Source organism: Rosa chinensis, chromosome 7 (assembly GCF_002994745.2).
Source record: "Rosa chinensis cultivar Old Blush chromosome 7, RchiOBHm-V2, whole genome shotgun sequence".
NCBI classification, from domain to species: Eukaryota; Viridiplantae; Streptophyta; class Magnoliopsida; order Rosales; family Rosaceae; genus Rosa; species Rosa chinensis.
In genome coordinates this window covers 54,735,697-54,761,642 of record NC_037094.1, presented here as the reverse complement: position 1 = coordinate 54,761,642, position 25,946 = coordinate 54,735,697, and the positions used below count along the sequence as shown (strand labels likewise).

Sequence of the window (25,946 nt, the reverse complement as noted above, 5' to 3'; positions counted from 1 at the left end):
AAGACTAGGGCTTTCTGGGTTGGAATTTAATTGGGTTAGAGAAACAGAGAATTGAAGCAGAGAGAAAAAGGGAGAGAGAGAGAGAGAGAGATTGCAATTGTGAATTGTGAGTGAGTGAAGTGGAAGATTAATGAAGTGATAGCCTTTTATAGAAACTGACCGTTGCTTTGCGGCGTGTGGCGGTTCACGCGGTTTCTCTGTTGACAGCTGTAGCCGGAAATCAAATTTTGAACAGTGTCGTGGTGAGGAAGAATTAATTAATGAAGGTGATCAAATTTGATTGGTTTGTGAATTATGACCGTTGGACCTGACGTCATAAACTTTTTTTTTTTTCCTCCCCCTCCCTCTTATTTTTGGTCATTTAGTTAGTTTCTTAAAACGAGGCGGAGAAAGGAGCGAGAGCAGAGTCAGTTAGGGTTTGGGTTTTGGGACCGAAGACGAGGGCTTTTCTGGGTGCAAGATGAGTTTCGACCCAATTTTATGGAATCGAGGATTTTGGGTGTTGGATATCTGAGGTCAATTTGACCCTCTTTGCTCTGCTCTCTCTCTGTGAGTTTGGTCCAATCAAGTATCCGGTTCGACCTTACAGGATCAAGAATTTGGGGATGAACTTAATCGAGGTAGTAGTCATGAAACTCTCTATTTCACTAAATCCCTTATTCAAGTTGAAAGCTTGAGACTGGTTCATCTTCCAATTCTATTACCCATTTGTATATATGCTCGTCTCTCTATGTATTACTTCTCTCTTGGTCATTTTTATTGTCTTTCTTGTACCCTTTGATGAGATATAATCATTCATTAGGTAGATTGTGTGCACCAATTTTGTGATTTTCACAAGTGTGGACTTTCTGGAAAATTATTGGATACAAGTAGCAAAGTTGTTAGTCAGCTGTGAGGTTACTTAGGACTTATAACACTTGATGCACCAGTCTTGTGCTATTTATGTTCTTACTTGTCAAAATGCTACAAGGATTAGTTTCAACATAATCTGTTTAGCTGGTAAGCTTTCTCGACGTTTCTCTTAACCTTTCATACATCTACAATTTATAGCTAGGTTTCTCTGTTATGTATACAAGACTGAGAGTTCACACTTTGAATTGCAACATGACAACAAGAATAAAAAAAAATTGGAACAGTGAATGCCTTTCTGCAACTGCTAAGCTAGCTGGGGTTTCTTTCTTGAGGAGGAGTGACTGTGGTGATGGGCCATTTCATTTTTAGAACAGAGGGAATTGGGTTGATACATAAAGGCAAGTATGAGCTTCGGTGTCTTTAGTTCCAGCAAGGGCTGCAAGGCCATCCCTAAAAAGGCAACTGGGATAGGTTGAGGATCTCTACAACCTCGACCTAGGGTCATCTACCCCTTTCAAATTTAAACTTGTTGTGGCTGTGCGGTTTCCTTTTTGCCGAAACTATGATCACAAGTTCTGTCAATAACTTTCCAATCTAGTTACTTTTTGTCCAAATAATAGTTATTTGAAGAATAGGATTCAACCTGAGGAAAAGCATAGGCTCTACTTATCTAGTAGTTTTTTTCCCCCCTCCAAAAGCTGGCCGACCTGGACCAAGATCCATCTTGTGTTTGTAATGGATAATGATAGTGGATGCCAGGATTACATCTTCATCATTGTATACAGCCGGTGTGATCATATGTCCAGGCTACTTACTCTTGTAATGAGTTCAATTAATTGATGTGCTGATATGTGGTTTCTGTGCTGTAAATGGCAGCCTACACCGGACTCTATTAGTTATATGTCATCCTGCTAAAGTGCCTCGATAGAAGGGTAAGATGTCTGCTTTGTTGCATATGTCTTGTGGCTAGTCTTTCTCCGAAGGCTAGGAGGGTCATTACCCTAAGCCTACTCTTCTGTGTCTGCACTGTAGGTACGATTCCATTTCATATATAGTTCAAGTGGAGGAATGAATCTTTCTATAAAATACTTTGCCTTACTTTGAAGATTATGGTTTTTACATCCATTATGTGTGTTTAAGTATCACATTTCCATTGAAGCATGACGCTTTAGGGTTATCAAGTTCAGGCATTCTAATTGGGAGAATTATGAAATGCATCCCTCACGTATTTGGTCTATAAATGCACAACTATTTTTTTTTTTTTTTTGTTAATAAATCCTCTAATAATTTCACCTGTAGAAAGAACAAAATAATCTTCAAAACAGAAACAAAAGGTGTTGATAAGAGGAAAGAAAGATCTTGAATGGGATGAAGCTTAGATTCATAATTTAGAGTGACAGAAATACAAATTAATATTTCTCCGTGGGCAATGTTACTTGGTTGTGGCCAGGCCCTGTTCCACCGGAAAGGTTTTTCATTTTATTATATCCTCTTAGACCGGAAGGTGTTAGTTGATCTTTTTGTCAGTTAGTTCATCTTATGTTAGTTTCTTCTTTTAGCTTTTTGTTGAGGTTTCTTCATGTATTGTAGGGATGCTTCTTATTTTTCTACTGGTATAGACTGCTTCTCCACAGATTGCATTTTCTTTTTATGGAGTAAAACTTTGGTCCTTCGTGAGGAAAGAATAAATGCTAATCAAATCTCTCTTTATATATACAGATGTAGCACTAGGATGAAGGCATAACAACACTGATTCATCGGTTCCAATTTTGTGTTCTAAGGATCAATTAAACGAAGCATGGAAGAAGGTGAAATCCAACACAGACTCCACTATCCTACCCAAACAGAGAGCTCAGGCCAAGTCAGTACAACGCTGCGTTTCTTTATTTTATTGCATTTAGGGAGCAGGGATATTATTGTCAATTCCTGAATCTCACTGTGGGTTTTTGCAGGAAAGAAGCAATAACTCTGCCTGAGGCTGAGCATCAAGATACAGATCTTGTTGGTGACATCGAGCAGTCTCTTGATTTCTCTCACCATGCCACGCTTTTCCACCAGCAAACCGGCTATTTTCTCATGGTAAATGACCTTAATGGGATCTACTTTCCCGGAGATTCCTCTAGTTCTGTAAAGGGTATTCTTGTGAATCAGTAGCTGCTACGGCTAGTAGGTGTTTGTGTGCTTTTAATATTCAACTGAAACACACCACCAATCCCCCAACGCCTCTTTAACCCCCATTTTGTTTTATCGTAATGAATGCCTGAGATAGTTTTCCGGCTGGCTACAGTGAGATTAGCCTGCTAATGGAGCTGTTTATATTTTGTTGATGGGGCACCGAAGATGTTTGATGAAATGCTCGAATGAATAAATAAACTTGTTTCCACTATTGTGCCTAGTATGAAATGCATACAGAAACTTGATGGAATCTTTGCAATATCTCATGGTCACCCTATCTTTTTCTGTGCTTGCAGCAACTGGATAGTGTAGATGTGGGAGAACCACTTAACGATAATGCAGCGGAGGGAGATCAACATCAGAACTTACATCAAGGTCCTTTCTTATTCATTTAGTGTGCCTTCTTCAGTTACTTTTAAATGTGACCACACATATCCATAATCTGTTGATCAGCAAATGTACCCCACCCCTCTCTCTCGCATTCAGCTGATCCTGAGGATATCACATTGCCTAAATGTTATGATCCATCAGATGCACATGCAGATTTGTTCAACCCTCGCTTTGAGAGGTGAATCATTACCACAATACAGTATAGATAAACTTTTGATTTTTGATTCCCATTCCTGAAGGTTGAGCAAAACAAAGTGTTCATGCTTTTGAGTTTCCGAGTGCCTTTTTCATTGGAGTTTGCGAACTCTGCGCCCAGCTAATTTTATGCCCTTTCATTCCTGTTATAACAGATACTTAATCAGTCTGTTGCAAGAATCATTATCGTATTCTTATTTATTATTGTCTTTGGATGATATGGCAGATTTGAAATTGAGGGAGATAACGTAGACCTCACATCAGGAGAGCCCACACATATTCGACCACCTTCTCCAAATTATCTAATACCTTCTCCACCTCGTCAAGACCAGCATCAGGAAGGACAGCAGGCTAATAATGTGTTTGCTGAAGTGGTGCAGATGCAGGATGTTCAAGAGAATGCTCAACAGAGGCAGAGGCCTATAAGGAGGAGAAAGAGAAAAACACTGCCTCTGTAATGGATAATGACCAAACAATCCATCCTGGACATGTGTACCAATCTTGGGTTCAAGATACTTCAGATATAGTTTCAAGAAGAAGAAGAAACCAAAAGGTTTGTCCTGAATTCCAAGTATATCCTTCAGTGGAGGAGTTAAGCATACTCGTATGTACATTCCATGCACTGTCCTCATTGTGTTCTCTTTGTTGCAGCCCAAGAACATAATGTCTACTATGAAGATTGGTAAACTCATGGAGCAGCCAGCTAGTGTTCTCATGGGTCGTTTATTTAAACTTGGAAGTGGAGAAACATATTATCCAGCTCCTCTCTTAGAGCTATTCAAGGAAAAACAAACCCATGACTCACCTTCTGGTCAGTATCATAGTTCGTAATTCGAGAACTTTTCCATGAATAATTCAAGTAACAGAAAGAGGGCCTTAATTATGGTTTTGTTTGCAGCATTCACCTTGCCACCTCTGCCTCCAGAACCATCATCATGGTCACCACCTGGAAGACAAACTTATCAAGACCTGGTGACGTATTTAAGCCAATACAGCTACTTTTAGTTTTCTTATTTTTCAGGAAATTATAACAAGTTTATGTCTGACAAGTTATAATATTTTAAATGTGAAGCCTGTTGAAGATTTTCTTAGTGGAGGTGGCTCCCAGTCATTTGCAACTCCCACGGAACAGATACGGACAAATTTAGTTAACAATGACCGACAAAATGAAGTGCTGGATGATCTGCGAGCCAGTCTTATTGGCAAGAGAGGAGCTGATGCCAACCTGGCAACACCAAGGAATTCCGGTACATATATAATCTCTCTCTCACGTCTCTAATATTGAAGCATTTATGTTAAAAATATGTACAGTAATGGCTAACTCATTTTTGCTTACAGGAGATCCGTCCTGAGCTCCTCATCTGGGAAGGGAGTTGACAAAAACAGTTCAGAAGTCAATTCAGGATGGTTAGCAAATTTTTTTATCCGAATCTAGAAGAAGTTTTTATTTATTAATTAATTTATCTTCAGTGTACTTGTGATTGGAGTACTGATGGTCATAGATCCAACAGGAAAAGGCGTTATTCATCTAAAGATAGCAACGATGGACTTGAACCAGTGTCGGAGGATAATGGATATGATCACCCTGATCCAAACTTCAAGGTATCAAGGTTATCTGGAAATGGCCCAACACCTGAGCAAGGTAAAATTTACCTGTTGATGCAGCATAGTAGCTATGGGTTTATAACCGCATTCTTTATTTCTGGAGATTTCAATGACTGTCATGTCTATTTTTGCAGAACTATTGATGGAAACTGGACCGACACAGACACAACAACCAATCATCAATCAGCCACTGGAAAAAGTGACTGATGCAATTCGAATGTATGCTTGTCTCGCACGTCTGCTAGATTGTCTGGTGAATAAGTAGCTTTGATCTGATTGCATTATGTCCTTCTTCTCAAATGTATGCTTGTCTCAAAGATCTGTTAGATTGCCTGGTTCTTAAGTAGCTTTGATCTGACTGCATTTTTTCCTTATACTCGAATTCTTTCAGGGAACTGAAATCCCATTTTGAAATACCGGGTGGCCCTCAAGTAGAATCCCTGAACGACCTCACTGCTGGAATGAATCGAAGAGGAGCGGCTTTGCTTTTCTATCAAACTTGTGGTAGGAATCCATACTTTCTTCCCTTCCTGCTTATGTTATGCGCCTGTTTTTACACCTAATATGCTTACGTTCTGCTTATGTTCTGGCATCTGCAGTTCTTGCTACTCGTGATTTTGTAAAAGTTAAACAAAATGCCCCTTACGAGGATATTCTCATGACTAGAGGACCAAAGATGTAGGTAAGATTACCTACACTTGTGTATCCTTATCGCCTTGTGTCATTGACATGTTAAAGACACTACGCTGACCTAACTGTACTATTCTATAACAGAACTCGTGCTGGAATGAGCTAGGAAAGTGATGCTAGTTAATGAAGAAAGTTGACATTGCTCCTTTTGTGGAAGCTGATGCTAGTTTTAATCTAAATATCCTTTTTCGAGTTCTAATTTTGATAGATTAGATATACCTAATCTAATTATCCTATTTATGGTGTATTAAATAATTAAGAACTGCTATTTATGGTGATTGAGTTATGTGTTAGATATTCAGGAGGAGTTTTAATGATCTTGTTTGATATAGTTTCAAATTTGAGAGTAAATTGATAATTTATTACCAAGTTCAACAGGTAATTTAGCATTGAAGCCATTGTCAAATTCATTAATCACCGGATCAATAATTTGACCCTTCCATTGTAAGAAGAAAAAAAAAATTGTGAAAATTTGGACAATGTGGAATTCATAAGCCTGGCCATTGTAATTGCTGCAGATAGAAATGATCGAATAAAAACTGCAACAAAGAGATTTTATACACCATAAATCCACTGTCCTTTTAATTTTCAAGCACCATCGAATGCAATACCATTCAGATATTATACACCATAACAGAGCATCAACAAAACCTCTACAAGTATAGTTGGCAACGAGTTTTCCTCAATTTAATCCCAATCAATACACTAGAATATGAGCAGCATGACGAATCTACATTATACCTTTTGTCTTATGTAATGTTATAACCCGAATCTAACAGGACGAATATGCAGTGCGGTATATATTTTGTCTGAAATCGAGGTTCTCTAGACTATACACATCAGAATCACTACTCTGGGCAAATTTCAGTAAACAGTGGCAATCTCCTTCTTGTAGTAGGACCATAGACAAGACTCAACCCAGCAGTGCTGGATGCATCCACATCTTCGTTCGATGAAGGTAATTCAGTTGGCGGCAAGATAACCTCAATGCCATCATCTTGGGGTGACCAGTCCTTGCAGCTGATGACAGTAACTCGCTGGTGTTATTTGGCTTTGGCGATGAGGTTAACGCTGCTGCTGCTGCTTCTGTAACAGCTGACGCCATGACCTGATGGGCGACGTGGGACTTTGGGCTGGGTGTGCATAATCCTGAGCTAGTTGTAGACTTGCACATCTGTGCCTGGGAAACAATAACAGAACAAACGTACAATGGCAGTTTCAGTAGTTGAATATGTCAAAATTTGACAGCTAATTGTAGCTATCCAACTGCTAACCTCGGATTGGTTCTTGGCAGGGAAAGAAGTTGGATGCAGATTTTCTTTACCATGCACAAACTGTAAGAAAATTAAAGTTTGGTCAAGTCCTCACCATCAAAGAGCAATTTGCTATTATGAGTCCAACAATTTGCTTGGGCAACTGAACAAATCATCTCAAAAAACCAATGAGATTTAAGGAAATTATAGAGGCAGCATAACCAATGTATTAAACACACTCACAAAACTATCAAAGGCACCATAACAGAAACTCAAATTCTTACAAAATTGTGAGATCAACGTATTCAGCATTTAGAGAAGGTTCTAATATTTCAGAGTGAACATTAGGTTCGTGTACAGAACAGACAAACAACTGCACTGACTACTAAAATAATACAATCACAGTACCTCATTGACTTACGTACACTACAATTTAACCTCCTAATGACTAACTGAATTTGGCAGAACACTATTAGTTTCTTTCCTATTTTGAGGCTCATGGACGGATGGCACATAAGCTGTTACTTGCTTACTTCAGTGAAAGCAGTTTAACTTTCCCCGACTTCCTTATCAACTCTAGCATTAACTCAAGGTACAAAAACATGACTTCAAAATCTGAGCACCATGCCAACAACTTATTGTCAAACTGTGACCTATTAGACATTACTTCAGGAGTAATAGCTTTCATCTTCTATTAGCTTTCGTTTAATTTCTAAATTCCCATTCAGTCAATCCCAGAACCGTAGGATGACAAAAGGTGGTGAATCATTTTCGACAGCAAGCAACCTAATTACATAAGAACAAGTTACATATAATGAATCATAGTACTGCAACATTCATATAAAAGAACAAGTAAATAGCTCGAATATGCTAATAGGCTACGAGCAATTTGATTGGGCAGTGACAGTACGGCAAGACTTACAGTATTGCCTCATCTAATGCAATTTGGTGCAACTAACCCAACCAAGTCCTTGTTCACAGTTTTAATATAAAAATCCAGCACTTAGTATTTACAGTTCAAAGTTCAAACGCATACAGAGTGATCGATGTGCAACATAAAACAATAAATAGCTAAACTTGATTGTTACAAGTCTCTAACTTGAACCTTGTCTTTTTCCAAACCAATCTCAAACATCAACCACCTATTTGTAAGTTGTAACTACCCTCTACCCGTCTTCTTGAAATGTTAATGAAGTAATGATGGAAAAAACTTTTCTCATGCATTCATTTCACAGGTCAAAACCATCAACTTGACTAAAGACAGCATTGTCAGAGATCTCGAGGAATAGTAATGTATGTTATGATCTTTGATACACAGCAAGCAAAAATATTTTCGGCCTTGTGCTTGTGTATAACCAAGCAAACAGTACTGTTCAGTAAGCTTAAGAAGCGGAGGAGTTTAAGAACACTAGGGGAATCAAAATGCAAAAGATAAAGAGGTCCAATGGAAATACTTGGCCCTCATTTGTAACTACCTCTTCTTTGATGTTAACAAACAAGTGGTAAAACCTAAGATTCATACAAAATTCATTTAGCATGTCAAAATAAGTCTCTAATGGACCATCATTTTGACCAACCATGGCATCATCAGAAATCTAAATGAATTCCAAATATCAATGTTGTTTACTCATATATAATGCCCTCTAGAGGCAGCAAGCAACAACATTTTCTGCTTGACTGTGTTTTTCCTGACCATAGCATCTTTATGTAAGTATACTCTTCCTAAAATGTTAGTGAACTAGTGGTAAAATACTGGTGTTGTTCCTCGAAATCTCATTTCACAAGTCAGAAAGCTCTTAATAGACTGTCATTTTCGCTGACGATAGCAGCAGCTGAAACCTCAAGGAATTGTGAATGTCATCAGTTCAAGTGCAAGAACGCTAAACTAACTCAAGTCTGCATCTTTTCAGATCAAAAAATCTCACACCAAGTGTACTCAAGCAATATCCTAGATTCCCAACCAAAACAAAACAGAAAATCACAGAAAGACTAATCATCTTGCACCAATTGTTAAAAGAAGCAATGAAAATCCTATTACGATTTCATGTCAATACTATTACTTGGACCATTTTTCTTTCATACACAAAAAGTAGAATCTAAAATATAGTTATAAATCGATGAACCAGAAAGAGAGAGAGAGAGAGAGAGATGGAGACCTGGCCTTTGGAGCCGTAGCTTCCGGCAACCGAAACGCCGTCACCCGGCTGCGGCGCGATCAGATTCTGCAGGGGCGCAAGCGGCGACAGTTGACGACGGCGGTACTTGAAGACGTCGATCGGCGACTGAGAACCTCGCAAGTGCTGTTCCATCACTCACTCACTGTGCAAAAAACAAGCACATCGATCGTCACCAGATTGAAATCAATTTTCCCGCCAAAACTCGGGTTTTCCTGAGAAAATCTAACGAAGAAGATAGAAATGGCTTGTGATTAGGGATTCGTACCGAATGTAGACGACAGAATTAGGTTTCCGACGAAAATCGTTGACCACGAAGAGAGCCGAGAGGGCTAGAAATGAGTGACCACCTTGCTCAATTGCTCATCCAGTTTATACGAATAGAGGTACTGCTGGTATTTATATGCTCTTTTTAGCGCACGTGAGAATTGAGAAGCCTCACACGCAAACAGACTACACGCTTCTCACTTCTAATTTTTTTGCTCTTACCCACTTGCGGACCCTAGGCCTCCTCTTTTTTTTTCTTTTTCCCTTTGGTTGCTTTTGTAGCTATATTGTCCTATTGATCCCATTTTGCAAGGTGTCGAAGGGATGAGTAGAAATAACAATGGTGGAGAGGTAATATCTCCAACAAATATGTATTATGTTCTTTAGGCCCACGTTTAGGAACCAGGATAGAAATGAATTAGGATAATTGGACTGGATTAGTATAAGATTGGATTTGTTTTACTCTTTTTAGGTACCTATCCATTTCAGCTATAATCCTCTTCTACCAAATACGTGAAATAGACAACAACAAGAAAAGAAAAAAAATTCAACCCAAACAAAGATGAACAGAGTGATTGGCGATGGCAAAAACGGCTGAAGACAATAACAATTTCAAATTCATCACTAAACTAAACTAGATCAAGATCAAATTCACCTGTCAACAACCATGATAAGGTCAGTGATGAGGGGGTGATCAGTGATTTCGGCCAAGAGGTTTGTTGGAATGGGCCGGAGAAATCTGGGGTTTTCCATTAACGGCTGGATTTGATTAGGATTGGTCACCGGATATAGGAAGATGACACAAGGCTGGTGGTTGTATTTTTGGTTGAAGAATGTGTTCGCTCAAAAATCGTCTCAGCTGTGTGTCACTAGGCCGAGGGCTTCTTTTGCTTACACATGTCCTTCTGGAGTGGTGACGTGTGCCCGGGCGTGCCAACTCGCAGCAGGTAGGCCAAGCGAGATTTTGTTATAGATTGTAGATCTTCCGCTGATCTGACTTCTGATCAGTTGATTGTGGGCAGAGGAAGGATCGATCTCGGCCGCGGGGTACTCTCTGCCTTAAATGCAATGACTTTAGCACAGATCGGCCTTATCTGGCCGCAGTGCTGTGTAACTCGGTGATTGAGGTGAAAGTGAAGTGATGACGATTCTTTTTGTTATTTTGTATTTTGTATAAAGTAAATAATGTAAAGTAAACGACAGAAAATAAAAGTGCAGGTAAAGACAAAGTAAAGTGCAGGAATGTAAAGGTGCAGCAAATAAAGTGCAGGAAGATATTCTTTGTTTATTATTTGTTTGAACTGCCTTCCTTTTTTCTAGTTTGTATTTTCTGTTGCTATTGTCCTTAGAATCCTGTTATATTTAATCACTTTTTAATGATGATGAAGATTAAGAAGGTTGTTAAGACTCCTTGCCATCTCTATTGAACATCTGTCTCTTTCCTCTTAACAGAATTTGTTTCTCAGTCCATTGAAATTTTGATCTGCTTTCTTCTTCTTCTTCTTTGCTTTTATTTTTTATTTTTTATAATTCTCTTTTTTCCCCTGAAGTTGTTACTATGTTTAATCATCTTATCTGTTCAACATTTTATGCAGCCCAACAGTATAATTTTAGTAATTTCACCTGCTAATCAAGATCTTGTTACATCTGATGCAATGAAAATCTCTTGTGAAGTGGATCCAACAAGTGGGTCTAAAAATTCACATCCAATTTTCTTATTTGTTGCTTCCCAAAAAAGATTCATCTGGTGCTTCTAAAATCAAAGTAATATCAAGTCAATCTACTGAAATGTGAATCTTGCAGCTGATATAAACCCGTATATTGCATGAGAACATGGTTCTAGATGTTTAATGTTTAGTCTAATGTTATTTCTCCAATAAGCTTTCTCGATTGCTCAAGCTAAACCCTAAGTAATTCTGGAAACAAGGTAATGGTGGATTTGTCTTGTCATAATTTGATGAAAGAACAGTTAGCATTTCTGTTTTCTAGGTTTTGATTTTTATTTATTGATCTCTGACCGCTGTTCTTCTTTGTTCACATTGCTGCCAGTGGCTAGTGATACTTGCGTGAATTTCTGGAGAGCTTCCTATAGTTTAGTAACAGGTGGTGCGATTTCCCTCATCCTGGAGCCAAGGACATGGTGGCAGGGGTCATTGTAGGGGAATTAGAACTAAGCCGCTGTGTTTTTATGGTATTGTATCGAATGTAAGTTTAGGCCTAAGCTTTGTAATCTATCACTGGTATATTGAAATCACACTAGTATATTGTTTTTCATATTTTTCATCCAATATGAAGATCTTCTAACAGGGATCCTGGTGCTCGAGGTGCTGAAAGTCTCAGTTCCAAAGGGGATGAAGGCAAGTCTCTCGTCTCTTTAAATGTTCGTTTCTGAGTTTAAGCTTGGCTTAAATGATTGTTGAGCTCTTTTGGGTGATATTTGATTTGTATGAATTGCTTATGGTTTAGAGGGCTTGATTTTAAAGCGTGATCTAAGTTTTGAGAATTTGTATTTGACTTGATTCTTGGTACTAACCAGTTTATACTAAAGAATTTCACAAAGCGTGAATCATGAATAACAATGAGAGCAAAGAACTGGTGCTCCCCAATTCCATTAATAACCAGTCCTATGTGCAATGATGGCTTTCATCACTAGTATTTTAATCCTATTAAAATACTGATCATGCTTTTTCCCTTAAAATTCAAAAAACACAAGAAGAAGAAACAAAAATAAAAAATAAAAAACTGGTGAAAAACAGAAGGACGATTCAAAGTCCCTTGATTGCCTAAAAGAAATTGGTAAATGATATTGGGGCACAAAGGTAGGGACATAGTTGTCCTATACTGGATGGTTTGGCATTCCAGTGGAATTTTTTAACAATTTATTTATCTTTTCTTGATTGTTTCATGCAGCCTGCATATAACAAGGATGAGTTCTTTGACACAATTTAATGTAGTTCTCTTAACCGTGGAGCAAGAAATAGACATAGGTTTTCTGAGAGAATGAGGACCGATAGTGAGGTTTGCCAATTTATATGAATTTTTATTTATGATTACCAAGTGACAAGTCATAGATGGGGGATGTGCTTATCTAATTAATTTATTTTTTTGGCAGACATTTGGCAATTTCCAGCAGAGATCTAATCTTGGTTATGGCGGCTATGGTCCTGGCCATAATAGGAACTTAACCACATTAAGGCTACGCTACCATTAAAGCTACTTGCCTTGCAGTAAACATGATATGATGGCAAGTTCTCTTCCCCTCCCTCTTCTTCCTTTTACATATCTTTTTAGAAAGTTATTCTCTGTGCTATGAGGCCAGGGTTCAGTTTATGTAGTGGAAGCAGCTCTAGTGAGACAGTTGAATTTCAAACCATCTTTTAAGTCACTGAAGTTTTAAACCTAAATAGCTCAAATGGTTTTGTGATTGAATATCTTGTTTCTTGCAGGTGATTCCTTAATTTGCCTCTTCCCCCTAGTGACACATCAACCGAAAGAATAGTAGAGATAGATGGAACTAGTGAACAAATTGAAGTTGCTAAATAGCTGGTGAATGGAAGTTATTAGTGAGGTACGTTTCAATTTCTATGCACTTCTACAATTTGCTAAATAGCATTTATCGACAAGTTCAACTTCTATACGCTTCAATTTTCTTCTAAAGAAGCTTAAGTTGATTGGATATCATAGAATGCCATCCAACAGGTAAATATATGCTCAATGCAGTTGTCTTCTGTTTCACAAGGACCAACTGAAGTTTCAGATGGAGAAGGTCCGTCAAGAAGGATAGATCTAAGGTTCGGGCCGAAAGGGCAAAGTATGTTTGTCCAGCTTCAAGATAATTAGTGCGTAGATATGTGCTTTTGGATATGTGTCATCCATAACCCAGATTAGTATAATTGCTCTAGATAGTAAGTTTTTGCCTTAGGATTAGTATAGTTATGGATGTATGTACTTTGGCTGCAATGACAGATTGAATATTGGTATTTTTGTGCTTGGATTCCAGATTTGATGAATATATGGTATTTTGTAGTTTTCAGATTACATGTTTGTCACACAACAAGAATACAAATATGTGTCATCTGAAATACAAGGCAACCACAAAATCAAATCCAAATATGTTGTTGGACCAACTTAACAACCACAGAAATGAGGAAAAATTTGTTGTTGGAAATCAATTCAGACAACAGAAATCTGTCTTGCAAATACGCTTCACACAATAGTATTTATAAAAAACTGTGGTTGTTCTGTTTATCAAACAATACAAAACTGTTGTTTGAATGCTTTTAAAGATACATATCACAATGTTCCCAAAATTCAAAACTCATCAGACAACACAAGACTTTTATTTTTTTATGTCGTCTGAAAATCAGACGACAGAACACTTCTGTCGTCTGATGCCCCCAAGAGACGACACCGTACTAGACGACACATTTTTGTTTGTTCAGACGACAGAACTGACGACAGAACAGTTCTGTCGTCTGAAGGCCTTTTTGGCATAGTGTGAGGCCACTGGACAACAAGGGGTGAGATTTTCCATAAGAAGGGAATTTGGGTGTAGATTGCTTGAGGCATTTCGCTTTCGAAGATAAGTAGTGTGGGGCTCTTGTTGCTTTGGAAATTCTTCGGTCTGCGTCGCAGACTAAGGCTTCTGGACAACAATGGGTGAGATTTTCCACAAGAAGGGAATTTGGGTGTGGATTGCTTTAGGCATTTCACTTTCGAAGATAAGTAGTGTGAGGCTCCATCGAAACACACAAATCTAACATACTAAGTAGTGTGCAGCTGTGGGAGACTGGGAATACACTCAACTTTTATAGATAATTTTTTCTTCTTCTTTGGGCTGGTATGGGCTAAAGATAGATATATATACTTAAGGGTTTTTGGCCTAAAATATTGTCTAGGGCTCTAGGCTTGAGCCCACATAGCCTTCTACTTCCTTCCGCCCCTGATCAGGAGCAGGGACCAAAATGAAAACCTACCCTGAGAATCTCTAAAAGCAAGATTATGGATGAAAACAGTTACAAAAAGAACCACTCTATCAATCAACACTTCGGGGGGGGGGGGGGGAGGGTGGGGTGAATATCGTGGGGGTCAGAATCTGATTGGTGGATTGAATGAATTTCTGGAACTGGAACAGGAGGGGGACGGTCTGGGAACCCCAGGGGGCTTTTTAAGGAACTTATTCCACTTTTTCTTATGAATTTCTATTAGAACCAACGCAACGCAACTTCAACACCACGAGCAATAACAGTACCATGTTTCTTCAAAAATTCACGGACTTGATCAAAATCACTGTAATTAAAAAAAAAAAAGGAGCAATACACTAAATAATGCTTCAGTTTTTAAAAAGATTATGCTACACTAACAGAAGAGATGATGTTATGCAAGCATGTTCTGGCCAATAAAAATTTTCTATAGAAGCTTATAGATATAACGTGCACCCTTCTTGCAAATGAACACAGAGACATGCCCATATGCAGCATATAGTGGTAATTAAGTCTTCATGTTAATTATCGCATCACCCTTCTCACAAATGAATTGACGGCATTTAGAAATAACCAAGTCTTGAAATTCAAAACATATGCAAGAAGTAAAAGAGGTAACAAAGCAATGAATTGACAACATTTAGAAATAAAAAATTAAAAGAACAGAATCTAATATGCTTGGCAATACTCATTTACTCATAATGGCTTAACAATTAAACACAACCTCACCAATTGGGTATATGCAGAAAAGACAAATTATACGTAAGAAGGGTGATGTAACTCTAGCCTCTACATATAGTCAAAAAGATCAAGAAGGCAGCCTCTACATATTGGCAATAATAGCATGATTTTTATTATTATTGACAAACTCCACTTTTACAAGTAACTCTAGCCTTTGGCGGCAAGTACACAACTTATTGGCAAGGTTCTTTTCCTAAGAAGCACCGATACGGGTACGAGTACCCGAATACGTGGAAACGGCAAATTTTAAATGTAATAGGAAACGGAAACGTGAAGGAAATGCCAATTAATATATATATATATATATATAATTAGAAAAAAAAATGAAACATAAACAAAGTACTAGTTTATCACAATCAAACATTATCAATCAAAAGGTTCAAATAAAAGGTTAACACAACTAATAACAAGTTAACAACCATCAACTTCATTCAACTTGGACAACTAGAAAAGATTCCAAGTAGAAGAGGAACGACGAAGCTCGATCTGGGTCTCGTTTTTGCAGAAGAGAAACGAGGGTCTCGTTTTTGCAGAAAAAAGCTTTGGCTGAGGTCGCGTCTCTCTCTTGATCTGGTCTTTTGTTTGTTTTTTTGTTTTTTCAATTTTTATAGAGTAAAAAGTCAGTATTACCCCACGTTTCCTATTTATTTACAGTCTGCGTTTCCGAATAGGATACGGACGTATCCAAACCATTTCCAAATCCGGATACGTGTTTCCGACCCGTTTCCGACCTGTTTCGATATAGGATACGCAGGTATTTTCGCGTTTCCGTGCATCATAGCTCTTTTCTAAGAAAAAAAAAAGAATCAGGTTTAGAAATCAACCACAAGACGGAGACAACAGAGTGCATGAAGCAATAACAAGTAAACTAGATTACCTTTTGCTGGAGTAAGTGGCTCCCAGCAGAGAGTTCCAATGACTGAAATTAAATGCAGAATTACATTACCTTATAGAACCAAATTCCTCTTTGGTAGCAGCTCTTCCAGAAAATAACCGAAGAGCCTGACCAGTAGCTAAAAGCTGCGTATCCAACAGTTTACACTGCAAAAACAAAAAACAAAAAAAGGTAAATTGCAGACAACTATTAACACCCACACCAACTTGTTTTAAACAAATATAATAGTCAAAGACCAAAAATAAAAAGTACCTGTGAAAGTGATTGAGATTGCAATCTCAATTTGGGAAAAGTTAAATCCATATTGCCCTGAAACAAATAGTAGTAAATCACAATGGTATACATGCATGAACATCGAACATATAAACCACAACAAGACAATAGAACATATATGTTTATTGTGATCCTAGGAAAAGTCTAGAATTACTTACCTCAATTGAAAAAGTTATACAAGCAGCCGGCAGAGCGTCCTAAGTTGAGATTTCTCAGCCTAAAGCAAACAAACAACCAAAATGAGACACGAACTAGAACGAGAAATTTTGATAAATAACCTCTTTTAGGTGTGTGGATTGACTTTTAACCATGTTTTTTCAAAGAGTTGAAAAATGACCATATTAATGAATCAAAAGTCTTAACTACCCCTATTTAGATTTGTGTAACTCGTATATTTTCTTCTTATCTTTCTCAATTCCCACGATTATGCAAGCTGCTCTTCTCCTATTTTTTATATATTTAAAACAACACTAAAATATGTTGAGAAGCAGTCGAATGTGGATCGGAAGAAAAAGAAAAATCAATACCTGGAATCCAAGAGATTTCACATTATATAGAAATTACTCATGTTCAAGATCCCTTAAAGCACAAAGAAAGAAAAAACCAATTATATAGGAAATCCCAAAATCAACGGATGAAACCATATCATCATCCAATGAACAATTAGGCTCACGCCGAATAAGGACTTTCATACCCGTATTTGATTTTCCTCCATTTGCTCATTCTAGGTTTGATTTCCCTTGTTGTCTCTTTCTGGATTGCGTTTCTTCTTTTCTATAAACTGACAGGGATAAATACACGACGAAACCATCTCTGCTCCAAAACTACCACAACGTCCAAATTCTCTGAGATCGTGCGTGTGGTAGTTTTTCATATTGACAAAGTAGTTTTTCCTCTATTTCTCTCATTGTAGGTTAGAAACTTAGATGGTAGTTTTTCATAGGGTTTTACAGTCATGCCTATTGAAACTATTATTTTTATGTTTTTGAGATTTTTTTGTTACCTTGGTTTTTTGGACAATTGAAAATTTGGTGAACCCTTTGACACCAAAAGAGGGCCTGGCTTTATAGTAGTAGAGATTTGTTTGTCGACAAAATACTGTGCTCATGAATTATGTCATCAACAGAAGCATTGGTAGTGGTTATCCCTTCAAACTACTATAGCACGTTACAAGAACAAGAACTAATGCCCAATGAAAACCAAGAACTAAAATATCCAAGATATCCTCGATATTTCCTCGAAATTTTCTTTTTTTTACAAGTATCAATATTAATTTTAATATCTTTCGATATGTTATTTTTAGTATATTTTTAACTAATCATACAACTTTTATGAGTTCTATCCAAAATTTTGGTAAAATTTCCATTGATATTCGATATTTTCTTGATATTTCCTTCATTTTTTTTTTTGAACTATCGATATTTTCATGATCTTCGATATTTTGGTCATTGGTGAAACAACAAATTAACATGCAAGGGTACAAGGTACAATATCAAGTTACAAGCATGATAGAGACAAAGCTAGAAGACCTTGATAATCTTCTATTTTGTACAATCTGGGTGGAGTACACGAAGGATGAGATTCAAGAAGAACCATTTATTGCAACTTTTTTCTCTCTCAATCTTGATATGAGAGAGAGAGAGAGAGAGAGAGAGAGAGCAACTTGGGTATTTGATAAAGTTCTTGAATCCGATCATGAATCTTCTAAAAAAAAAAAAAAATCCGATCATGAATGAATGATGAAACATGCTGGTTGGGAAAAGAGAGAGAAAGAAGCATGCTGGTTGGGAAAAGAGAGAGAAATTTAAATGAGGATATTTGAGACTTTTGATCCCTTTATATTGTTATTTTTCAACTTTTTAAAAAACATGGTTAAAAATCGATTTGAATGTTTAAAATGGGTCATTTATTAAAATTTCTCAACTAGAACCTTATAATCTGCGTTAAAAGCACCTTAGCATGACCTATATCCAAATGAAAAATCTCACTTGCTACACTCATAAACTAAACCCCTTGAAAATTTACAAGATAAAACTAGACAACCTCAAGTATCTACTGTGAAAATATCAAGTCTACGACTATTCTAATACAACTAAACCCACCCCTTCCTCCGGGCTCTTCTTCACTTCACTCTGGCCGTTCTCTTTAGGCTGGCTAGAAGTCCACTTAAGGTAACACCCAGTACGAAGGAACCTTTCGAGATCTCCCCATTTACTAAGCTCTTTCTCTGGCGTGGCGGTTAGAAGGATGAATTGAATTCCATCTATTCTTTCTCTATATGCCACAACAAAAGCGGTCTCCGCCCACTCGCTAAAAGGAGAAGTTTCAGACAGCGATGCCACGAAGTGAGGAACTCTCTAACCGATCTCGCAACGCAATGGAATGGCCCGGTGTAGGTGTCCGAGCATGCTCAAGTAGCTGGGTTTAGATCAGGGCGCGAAGAGGGCTTCTATGCGAGTTTGGAGATACGGTATTCTAAAACAAAAACAAAACAAAAAAACCATGTAAGGCTCTAGACCTACTTTCGTACTCCCTTTTGTTCAATTATAAATAAATAACTACTTTGATGGAGATTTGTAGCATCATTCAAGTAAATACATATTGAGATCGTAGAAACATGAGCTTGTGATATAGCTACACCTAATTCCGGACCGATTAATGCAAGAACTATAAAAAAAGGACCAAGATCTCCTATAAACAATAAAAGATCATTCATACATAGCATAGTCCAAGCGAACCCACTTAAAATCTTTACCGAACTATGACCTGCCATCGCCCATCATATTAGCAAATAAACATATTCCTGAGCTTAATGCGCGAAAACAATGAGGAGTTAGCTCAAGGAGTACTAAAAAAGGTGCTAACGGTAGTGGGACCATAAACAACGGATTCTAGAGCCTCATGGGGATAATGTCCAGTTACCTTGCAAAGGTTGAATAGGATACTCATCTTACCCCACGAAATGGAAGAGTTCAACATAAGGTGAAGAGCTGAGCTCCAGAGTATTGTGGCACTGTGCTCCGACAGTATTGTGGCACTGTGCTCCTAAGGTAGTGCTTCTCCGTAGCCATGCGTGAAGAGCTGATATAAATAGAGAGTATATATAGAATATCGATCAGTCACTTGAAGTAGTTGTCTTGGATTATAAATGGAGTCTAATGTTATGTTTGCTAGTTTAGATTTTGGAGAGGGGAAATTCAACATAAGAACATAGCATTGTGGAGACGAATAACTACTGAATCTCCTCCTATAGCTATAGCTATGTGGATTTCTTCCCTGAACAAAAAAGGATTAAAGTAAAAAGTCTAGTCCCAGATCAAGAAGGAAAAGTTAGAACTAATCAATACCGACCTAATATTTTCTCAAACATGAGCTTATTACAATGGAGCAACGTAACATTCATTGCTTTCTTCACATAAAATCTGAACACCTACTCGTTCGTTTACACCCTCATCTTTACTATTATAAATAGGGGCCCTCTTTTGGTGTCAAGGGTTTCACCAAATTTTGAAGTACCTATAATACCATTCAATAACATAATTATCAAATTAAGTTAATTGTTCAAGTAAACCCTAATTTGTGTTTGGCCCAAACTTTAGGTTACTTGACCTAGTGGTAATAAGGTTAAATTAGAAGGATCTAGATTCATATTCAATGTAAGATTACTTTCCTTGTATGATTGAGATTCTATGCATTGTAATCCTCTATATAAAGAGACCTCTATTATCAATGAGAATACACAGCGAATTTCTCTCAATTTCAGTTTCTCTACAACACGTTATCAGCACGAGCCCTAACCCTAGCCCTAAAAACCAAAACTCTTCTCACCAAAACTACCGCAAGCTCCTAGCCCTTGCTAGCCATGCCGTACGCTTCCCCTGCATCCCTTGCGCACCCGTGTGCCGCCTACTGCCCTTGCAGCATTGCCGCACGACTGCTGCCCCCTGCAGCACAGCAGCACGCTCGTTCCTGTGCAGATCAGGTTGCTTGCACGCCCCAAAACATCTTGTTCGGGACCTCTGATCAAAATCCTTTCTTCATCAAAGTTGTTCATATATGTCTCTTCTATCCGACCTCCAAATTTCAGCCATATTTGAGTCTTTTTGAGACCTGTACACCATTCGAGGTTGGAGCTGTTCAGCATGCTCGTTCCTGTGCATATCAGTCAGTTTGCAAGCCCCGAAAAGTCTAGTTCAGGACTTCAGATAAAACTTCTTCCTTCATCAAAGTTGTTCACCTCTGTCTCTTCTATCTGACCTCCAAATTTAAGCCCAATTGGAGTAGTTTTGAGACCTGTACACCAATCGGAATGGGAGCTGTTCAGAAGCGAATCTGCTCCGAATTTCAACAAGTTTGATTCGCCTAGGACTGAAGCTCGTCTGCAATCCTACAACGAGGATCGAATACGCTCTGCAATCCTACAACGAGGATTGAATACGCTTTGCAATCCTAAGAGGTATGGTTTACTAAAAGTTCCCCTTTTTGAAGTTTTTTTTATTCTTTTTCGCTTCTTTTTCTCGGGGACTTGCAACCTCCCTTCTTCTACCCCCCTTTCTTCATCATAGGGGAGACCTAATTAAGCCGAACAGTGGGGGTTCGTGCTCACTCCAAGCTTGAAGCTTGTAGAGTCCTCCAAACTTAGAGTTTGTTGAGAAGAAACGATCGACCACAAACATCATTGTTTCGATCTAATCCAACCCCTCTTGGAATCGAATTTCTTGGAAGCGACTACGCTAGAAATTCCTAATTTCTTAGAAGCGACTACGCTCAGAAATTTTATTTGTTTTCGTGGTAACTTTTTTCGCTCCGAAACTAACCCTAATTTCTTGTTCTCTTTCAGGATGAGTAACCTGAACAAATTAGACTTTGCTCCATTGGGAACAACTGGCTCTGAATATCACAGGTGGGTTCGTGATGTCTGCCAGCATCTCAAGGCCGATGGAATCCTAGATACGATTCTCGAGCCTAGCCAGGACGTGCTAACTGTTGAGCAAGCTTAAGCTTTGGAAGCAAATAGAGCAGCCTTATAGGCAAATAAGGCGAAAGCCATCACCCTAATGACTCGTCATATGGATGATTCGCTCCAGTACGAGTATATAAATGAAGAAGACCCCAGAAGCCTGTGGGTCTCACTCGAAGAAAGATTTGGCAATGTCTGTGACTCCCTGCTTCGTGACCTAGAAGTGAGATGGCATAGCCTCCGCTTTTGTGATTTCAAGTCAGTTCTTGACTACAACTCGGAAGCACTTCGCATTAAATCCTTAATGGAATTCTGTGGTAAAGTGATCACAGATGCGATGTTGATTGAGAAAACTCTCTCTACCTTCCCCTTCTCTGCATTGATGGTTGCTAAGAACTATCGAATCGATGTTATTGCAGAACGAATCACAAGGTTTCATGAGCTCATTGGAGTTATGAATGTCGTTGAAAAGCATGACAACACCCTTGTGAAGAACTATAATTCGAGATCCGTGGAAACAGAGTATATTCCGGAATCCAATTATAGCCGCGCCCCTAAGAGAGGGTGCCAAGAGCGAAAACCTAATCTTAGGGATACTTCTGGACGTTCTGGTCTATATAATTGCTCTACTTGAAGGTAACCGCCAAAATAGGCAAACACGGAACCTAAGAGGTCAACGTGGAAAGAGAGAGGGAGGCAACGCCTCTGGCCATGTTGGTGGCGCCACCAACACTAAGAGCCATCTAAATGACGCTTTCAAAGCGCCTCAATCAATGGAGTCTGAGCAAAGAGATGTATGTTCTCGATGTGGAGTATCCAATCATTGGGCACATATTTGTAGAGCTCGTGAAGAAATTGTCACCGCCTACAAAGCATATTGTGAAGCAAGAGAAGCTCACTATGTGGAACAAGAAGATCAAGAAGATGATCTAGAGTGAAGGGTTACAAATCTGGCTGGGATCAATAGATCGCCAATTCTGTTTAAATCTTTATTTTTTCCAAGAGATGTAATAGGCAATTGTCATATACTTTGTAGTAAATGTCAATGGTTTAGTCTTTCTTCAAAGTAGGCTCACCCAAAGTAAGTGTGATGTCTAGGAAGGTTATGAGATTAGTGGTACTTAAGCGAGCCTTGCTCCACCGACATCTCTCTACTCACCTGGTCACATGTATTTTGGAATTACCAAAAGAAGTTAGACGACTACCATTGTTTTGCATTAGCTAGCATTTGGGTTAGATTCTCCTAATGGTTAAGAGACAATGATGTATTCCGTTGGCCTATGAATAAAATTTCGAGTTCTTTTCATTATGACTCAATTTTGATTCTAAGCATATTACTTTGTGACTACGATGGCTGGGCCATCAGTATTAATTCAAGGACATGGAATAGCCCAAGTTCCCCTTGCTAAAGGGCACCTTGATTACTGTTGCAAAAAAAACTCTCTACGCTCTTAGGGCAAATCACACATATGAGTAGCCAACGGATTCCATGCGAAAACGCATGTAGAGAACGGAAATGAGTTCCTTTGCAATACCTCTAATGATTGCGAACAAAGGCGCATCTTAGAGAAGTTTATGTGTCTCTCTAGTGGACTTTATGTCACTATTCGAGCTATTAAATCCAATAAAGTTATGAGAGAAGATCTCTTGGATTTAGACACATATTGGCTTTGTCACAACGGGATAGATCATCCTAGTCATGATATGATGATCCGTCTACAAAAGACTTCACACGGACATCTTTTCTCTCGAGCGAAATGAAGCATGAATCAAAAGTTGATTCTTAGACTAAGTGTGACCGACGCTGCTGCCTAGGGCACCGCCTCCGTCCACCACCAGCCTAGGGCTGGCGTAGTCCCTATCCATGACTCCATGGATGGCGTCCATCATGGTGATGGCGCCCTAGGTGATGCTGCAATCACCAACTTGCTTCAAAATAGCGTTTCAGACGCTCAGGCCTAACCAAAATTCTCATTGGTTGCTTCTAAAGCCTCTCGCTCGTTTTACAAAGCCCGTTCCTTAGGGAAACTAGGACTGAGACCGTCCTATGCAAAGGATATGAAAATACTCATTATGTTCCTACATAGAATTCGTAGGGATTCTCTGGACTGATTCAACCAACTTGCAGACGTTCAAATATCTCATGATGTTGGTTGACATGCAGACACGCTGGTCACGTGTTGTGCCATTGTCCATTTGTAATGCTGCTTATGAAACACTCCTAGCACACAGCATATGACAACGGGCTCACTCCCCAAATCATCCTATTCAGTCAATTGGATTTGACTATGCTAGTGAGTTTACATCGAAGATTTTCGATGGTTATTGCATTTGGGACTGATGTTGGACATCATATTCCCATGTGCACACCCAAATGGTCTCGCGGAAACGACTACGATGGTAGTCCGGACATTGGTAATGCGCACCAATCTCCTTATATCCGCTTGGGGTGATGCAATATCACATGCAGCTATGCTAATTCGTCTACGACACACTGCCACTCAATCTACCTAGTGACTGGGTACAAATATAGTACTTACGCATATTTGAGTGTGCCATTTATGTGCCAATTGCGTCGCCACAGCGCTCTATAATGGGTCCTTACAGACGAATGGGCAACTACGTTGGATTTGAGCTTCCAACAATCGTCCGCCACTTAAATGCCCTTGTTAGGCGATCTCCTTACTGCTAAATTTGCGGATGTCACTTTGATGAGACAGTCTTCCCGTCATTAGGGGGAGATAAGAACACGAATGTTCAACAGAAACGACAGGGATTGTCGTAGTCTGTCCCCACTATGTCTCATCTAGATCCCTACTAAAGTGACGAGATCACACAAATATGCTGCAAACATTCCTGCAAGGATGGACGTCCCTAAAAGAGGACGTTACGCCACCCTACACGGAGGTAGGCATGGTGCCAACGCCATAAAGAGTGGCACTTTGGCGTTATAGGCCATGGCCCCAGCTAGGATGCGTGGGAGGCCCGTGGGTTCGAAGGATACTTTGGCACATTCCAATCCTTTGATCATCAAGACTCAAAATCCGTCTCATGAGAATCTTCCGGGTTATGGTTATCGTTGGGGGACGCCTCAACGTCAGAACATATTCCTGAGAATATAGAGCTCTATGAAAATTACACTAGTGTACATGAGACGTAGGATAGAAACTCCATCATAATGATGATGTAGTTGCGCATGCGCATGAGTTTGTTGAGTCTGATGATATCGAACCACGCTCCGTTGATGAATGAATGCCAACGTAGAGAAATTTGGCCTAAATGGAAAGATGCGATCCAGGTTAAGATGGATTCTCTAACGAAGAGGAAGGTTTTTTGAGCCAGTAATGCCAACACCTCCTGACATAAAACCTATTGACTAATGGGTCTTCGTTAGAAAGCGTGATGAGAAAAAGAGATGGCAATCTCGCCTTATGGCGCAAGGTTTCTCACAAAACGCCCTGGAATCGACTACGATGAGACATATTCTCTCGTAATGGAAGTCACTGAACTCTACTACCTTGTCAGTTTGGTAGTTTCCAAATAACTGAACATGCAGCTTACAAATGTGGTCACTACGTATCTCTATGGGGATCTAGATACGGAATATACATGAAGGTTCATGGTGAACTTCATTTACCCAAGTCAAGTGGCTCTAGACCACGAAGCGCGTTTATAATAAGGTTGAAATGCTCACTAAAGTGACTACTTGATTGGGAAGGAATATGCCCACGAGTTTCCATATCAAGTTTCGGATTCTATCGTGGTTCATGTTGGACATGATCTTTATTGGAAGCCCTTAAAGAGTTAAGGGAAACCGCTGAACACTAGAAATCCAAGTTTGAGATGAAGGATTTTGGGAGAACACGATTATGTCTCGGTTTGGAACTTGAGCATCGTGTTGATAGATGCTTAGGCATTTTGACAAGGTCAAACCTTCAAGCACCCCCATGATCGTCCGTAGTCTTGATCCTGAAAAGGATCCTCTTCGTCTGAAGGATGATGATGAAGATGTGCTAGAGGCAGAAGTGCCTTACATAAGTGCAATAGGCGCATTATTGTATTTAGCTCAATGCACAAGACCGGACATCTCATTTGCCATGAACTTGTTAGCTAAGGTATAGCTCTGCGCCAATGCGACGCCGTTGGATTGGTGTAAAAGATATCTTTCCATACTAGATGTACGACTGATATGGGCATGTTTTATCCCTACAGAGAGATGATGGATTCAGACCCATCACACACCAAGAACGCCGCCAACACTGGCCTGCCTCCACTGTCCCCCTCCCAAAACGACATTTGTTTTGGAAGGTTTTGCTGATATTGGGTATCTCTCTGACCCACACAAAGGTCGTTCCCAAACTGGTTAAGTGTTCACCATGGGAAAAGACCGTGATATCTTGGAGGTCTACAGAGCAGACCCTAATCGCTATATCTTCGAACAATGTAGAGATTATTGCTCTTCACGAAGTGATTCGTGAATGTATATGGATTAGA

At 39.0% G+C, this 25,946-nt stretch overlaps 2 protein-coding genes and 1 long non-coding RNA gene across 4 annotated transcripts; 2 read left to right on the top strand and 1 right to left on the bottom strand.

Moving 5' to 3' along the window:
* The first annotated feature begins 390 nt into the window (after positions 1 to 390).
* LOC121050820 lies at positions 391 to 2,714 on the top strand. The gene is made up of 2 exons (XR_005804083.1): positions 391 to 620; positions 2,572 to 2,714. It is a non-coding gene; the product is annotated as an uncharacterized LOC121050820 (long non-coding RNA).
* Positions 2,715 to 3,108: 394 nt separating this feature from the next.
* On the top strand, positions 3,109 to 6,321 carry LOC121050678 (sister chromatid cohesion 1 protein 1-like). Its single transcript, XM_040511515.1, has 10 exons — positions 3,109 to 3,138; positions 3,324 to 3,402; positions 3,481 to 3,595; positions 3,839 to 4,066; positions 4,951 to 5,019; positions 5,124 to 5,254; positions 5,352 to 5,436; positions 5,609 to 5,721; positions 5,817 to 5,895; positions 5,992 to 6,321. Exons 1-10 carry the CDS (start codon positions 3,109 to 3,111, stop codon positions 6,011 to 6,013), a joined length of 951 nt encoding a protein of 316 aa, XP_040367449.1. The 3' UTR covers positions 6,014 to 6,321.
* Positions 6,322 to 6,465: 144 nt separating this feature from the next.
* Positions 6,466 to 9,768, bottom strand: LOC112175681. 2 transcript variants are annotated; one of them, XM_040512082.1, is made up of 4 exons: positions 9,603 to 9,768; positions 9,317 to 9,479; positions 7,276 to 7,323; positions 6,466 to 7,087 (listed from the first exon to the last, which is right to left on the bottom strand). In XM_040512082.1, exons 2-4 carry the CDS (start codon positions 9,467 to 9,469, stop codon positions 6,821 to 6,823), a joined length of 468 nt encoding a protein of 155 aa, XP_040368016.1. In that variant the 5' UTR covers positions 9,470 to 9,479; positions 9,603 to 9,768; the 3' UTR covers positions 6,466 to 6,820. The 2 variants fall into 2 exon arrangements, with proteins under 2 accessions (XP_040368016.1, XP_024169170.1); XM_024313402.2 differs by lacking the exon at positions 7,276 to 7,323 and adding an exon at positions 7,182 to 7,241 and having other exon boundaries at positions 9,603 to 9,759.
* Between the last annotated feature and the right edge of the window lie 16,178 nt (positions 9,769 to 25,946).

Bases quoted from the DNA above. Each gene is read 5' to 3' on its own strand.
- LOC121050678 (XM_040511515.1), top strand. From the start codon at position 3,109: ATGCCTGAGATAGTTTTCCGGCTGGCTACA. The intron at 3,596-3,838 runs GTGAATCATTAC...ATGATATGGCAG, and splicing joins TTCAACCCTCGCTTTGAGAG to ATTTGAAATTGAGGGAGATA. The intron at 5,722-5,816 runs GTAGGAATCCAT...TGGCATCTGCAG, and splicing joins GCTTTTCTATCAAACTTGTG to TTCTTGCTACTCGTGATTTT.
- LOC112175681 (XM_024313402.2), bottom strand. From the start codon at position 9,469: ATGGAACAGCACTTGCGAGGTTCTCAGTCGCCGATCGACGTCTTCAAG. The intron at 7,242-9,316 runs GTCTCCATCTCT...ATTTTCTTACAG, and splicing joins GCTACGGCTCCAAAGGCCAG to TTTGTGCATGGTAAAGAAAA. The intron at 7,088-7,181 runs GTTAGCAGTTGG...ATTGTTTCCCAG, and splicing joins CTGCCAAGAACCAATCCGAG to GCACAGATGTGCAAGTCTAC.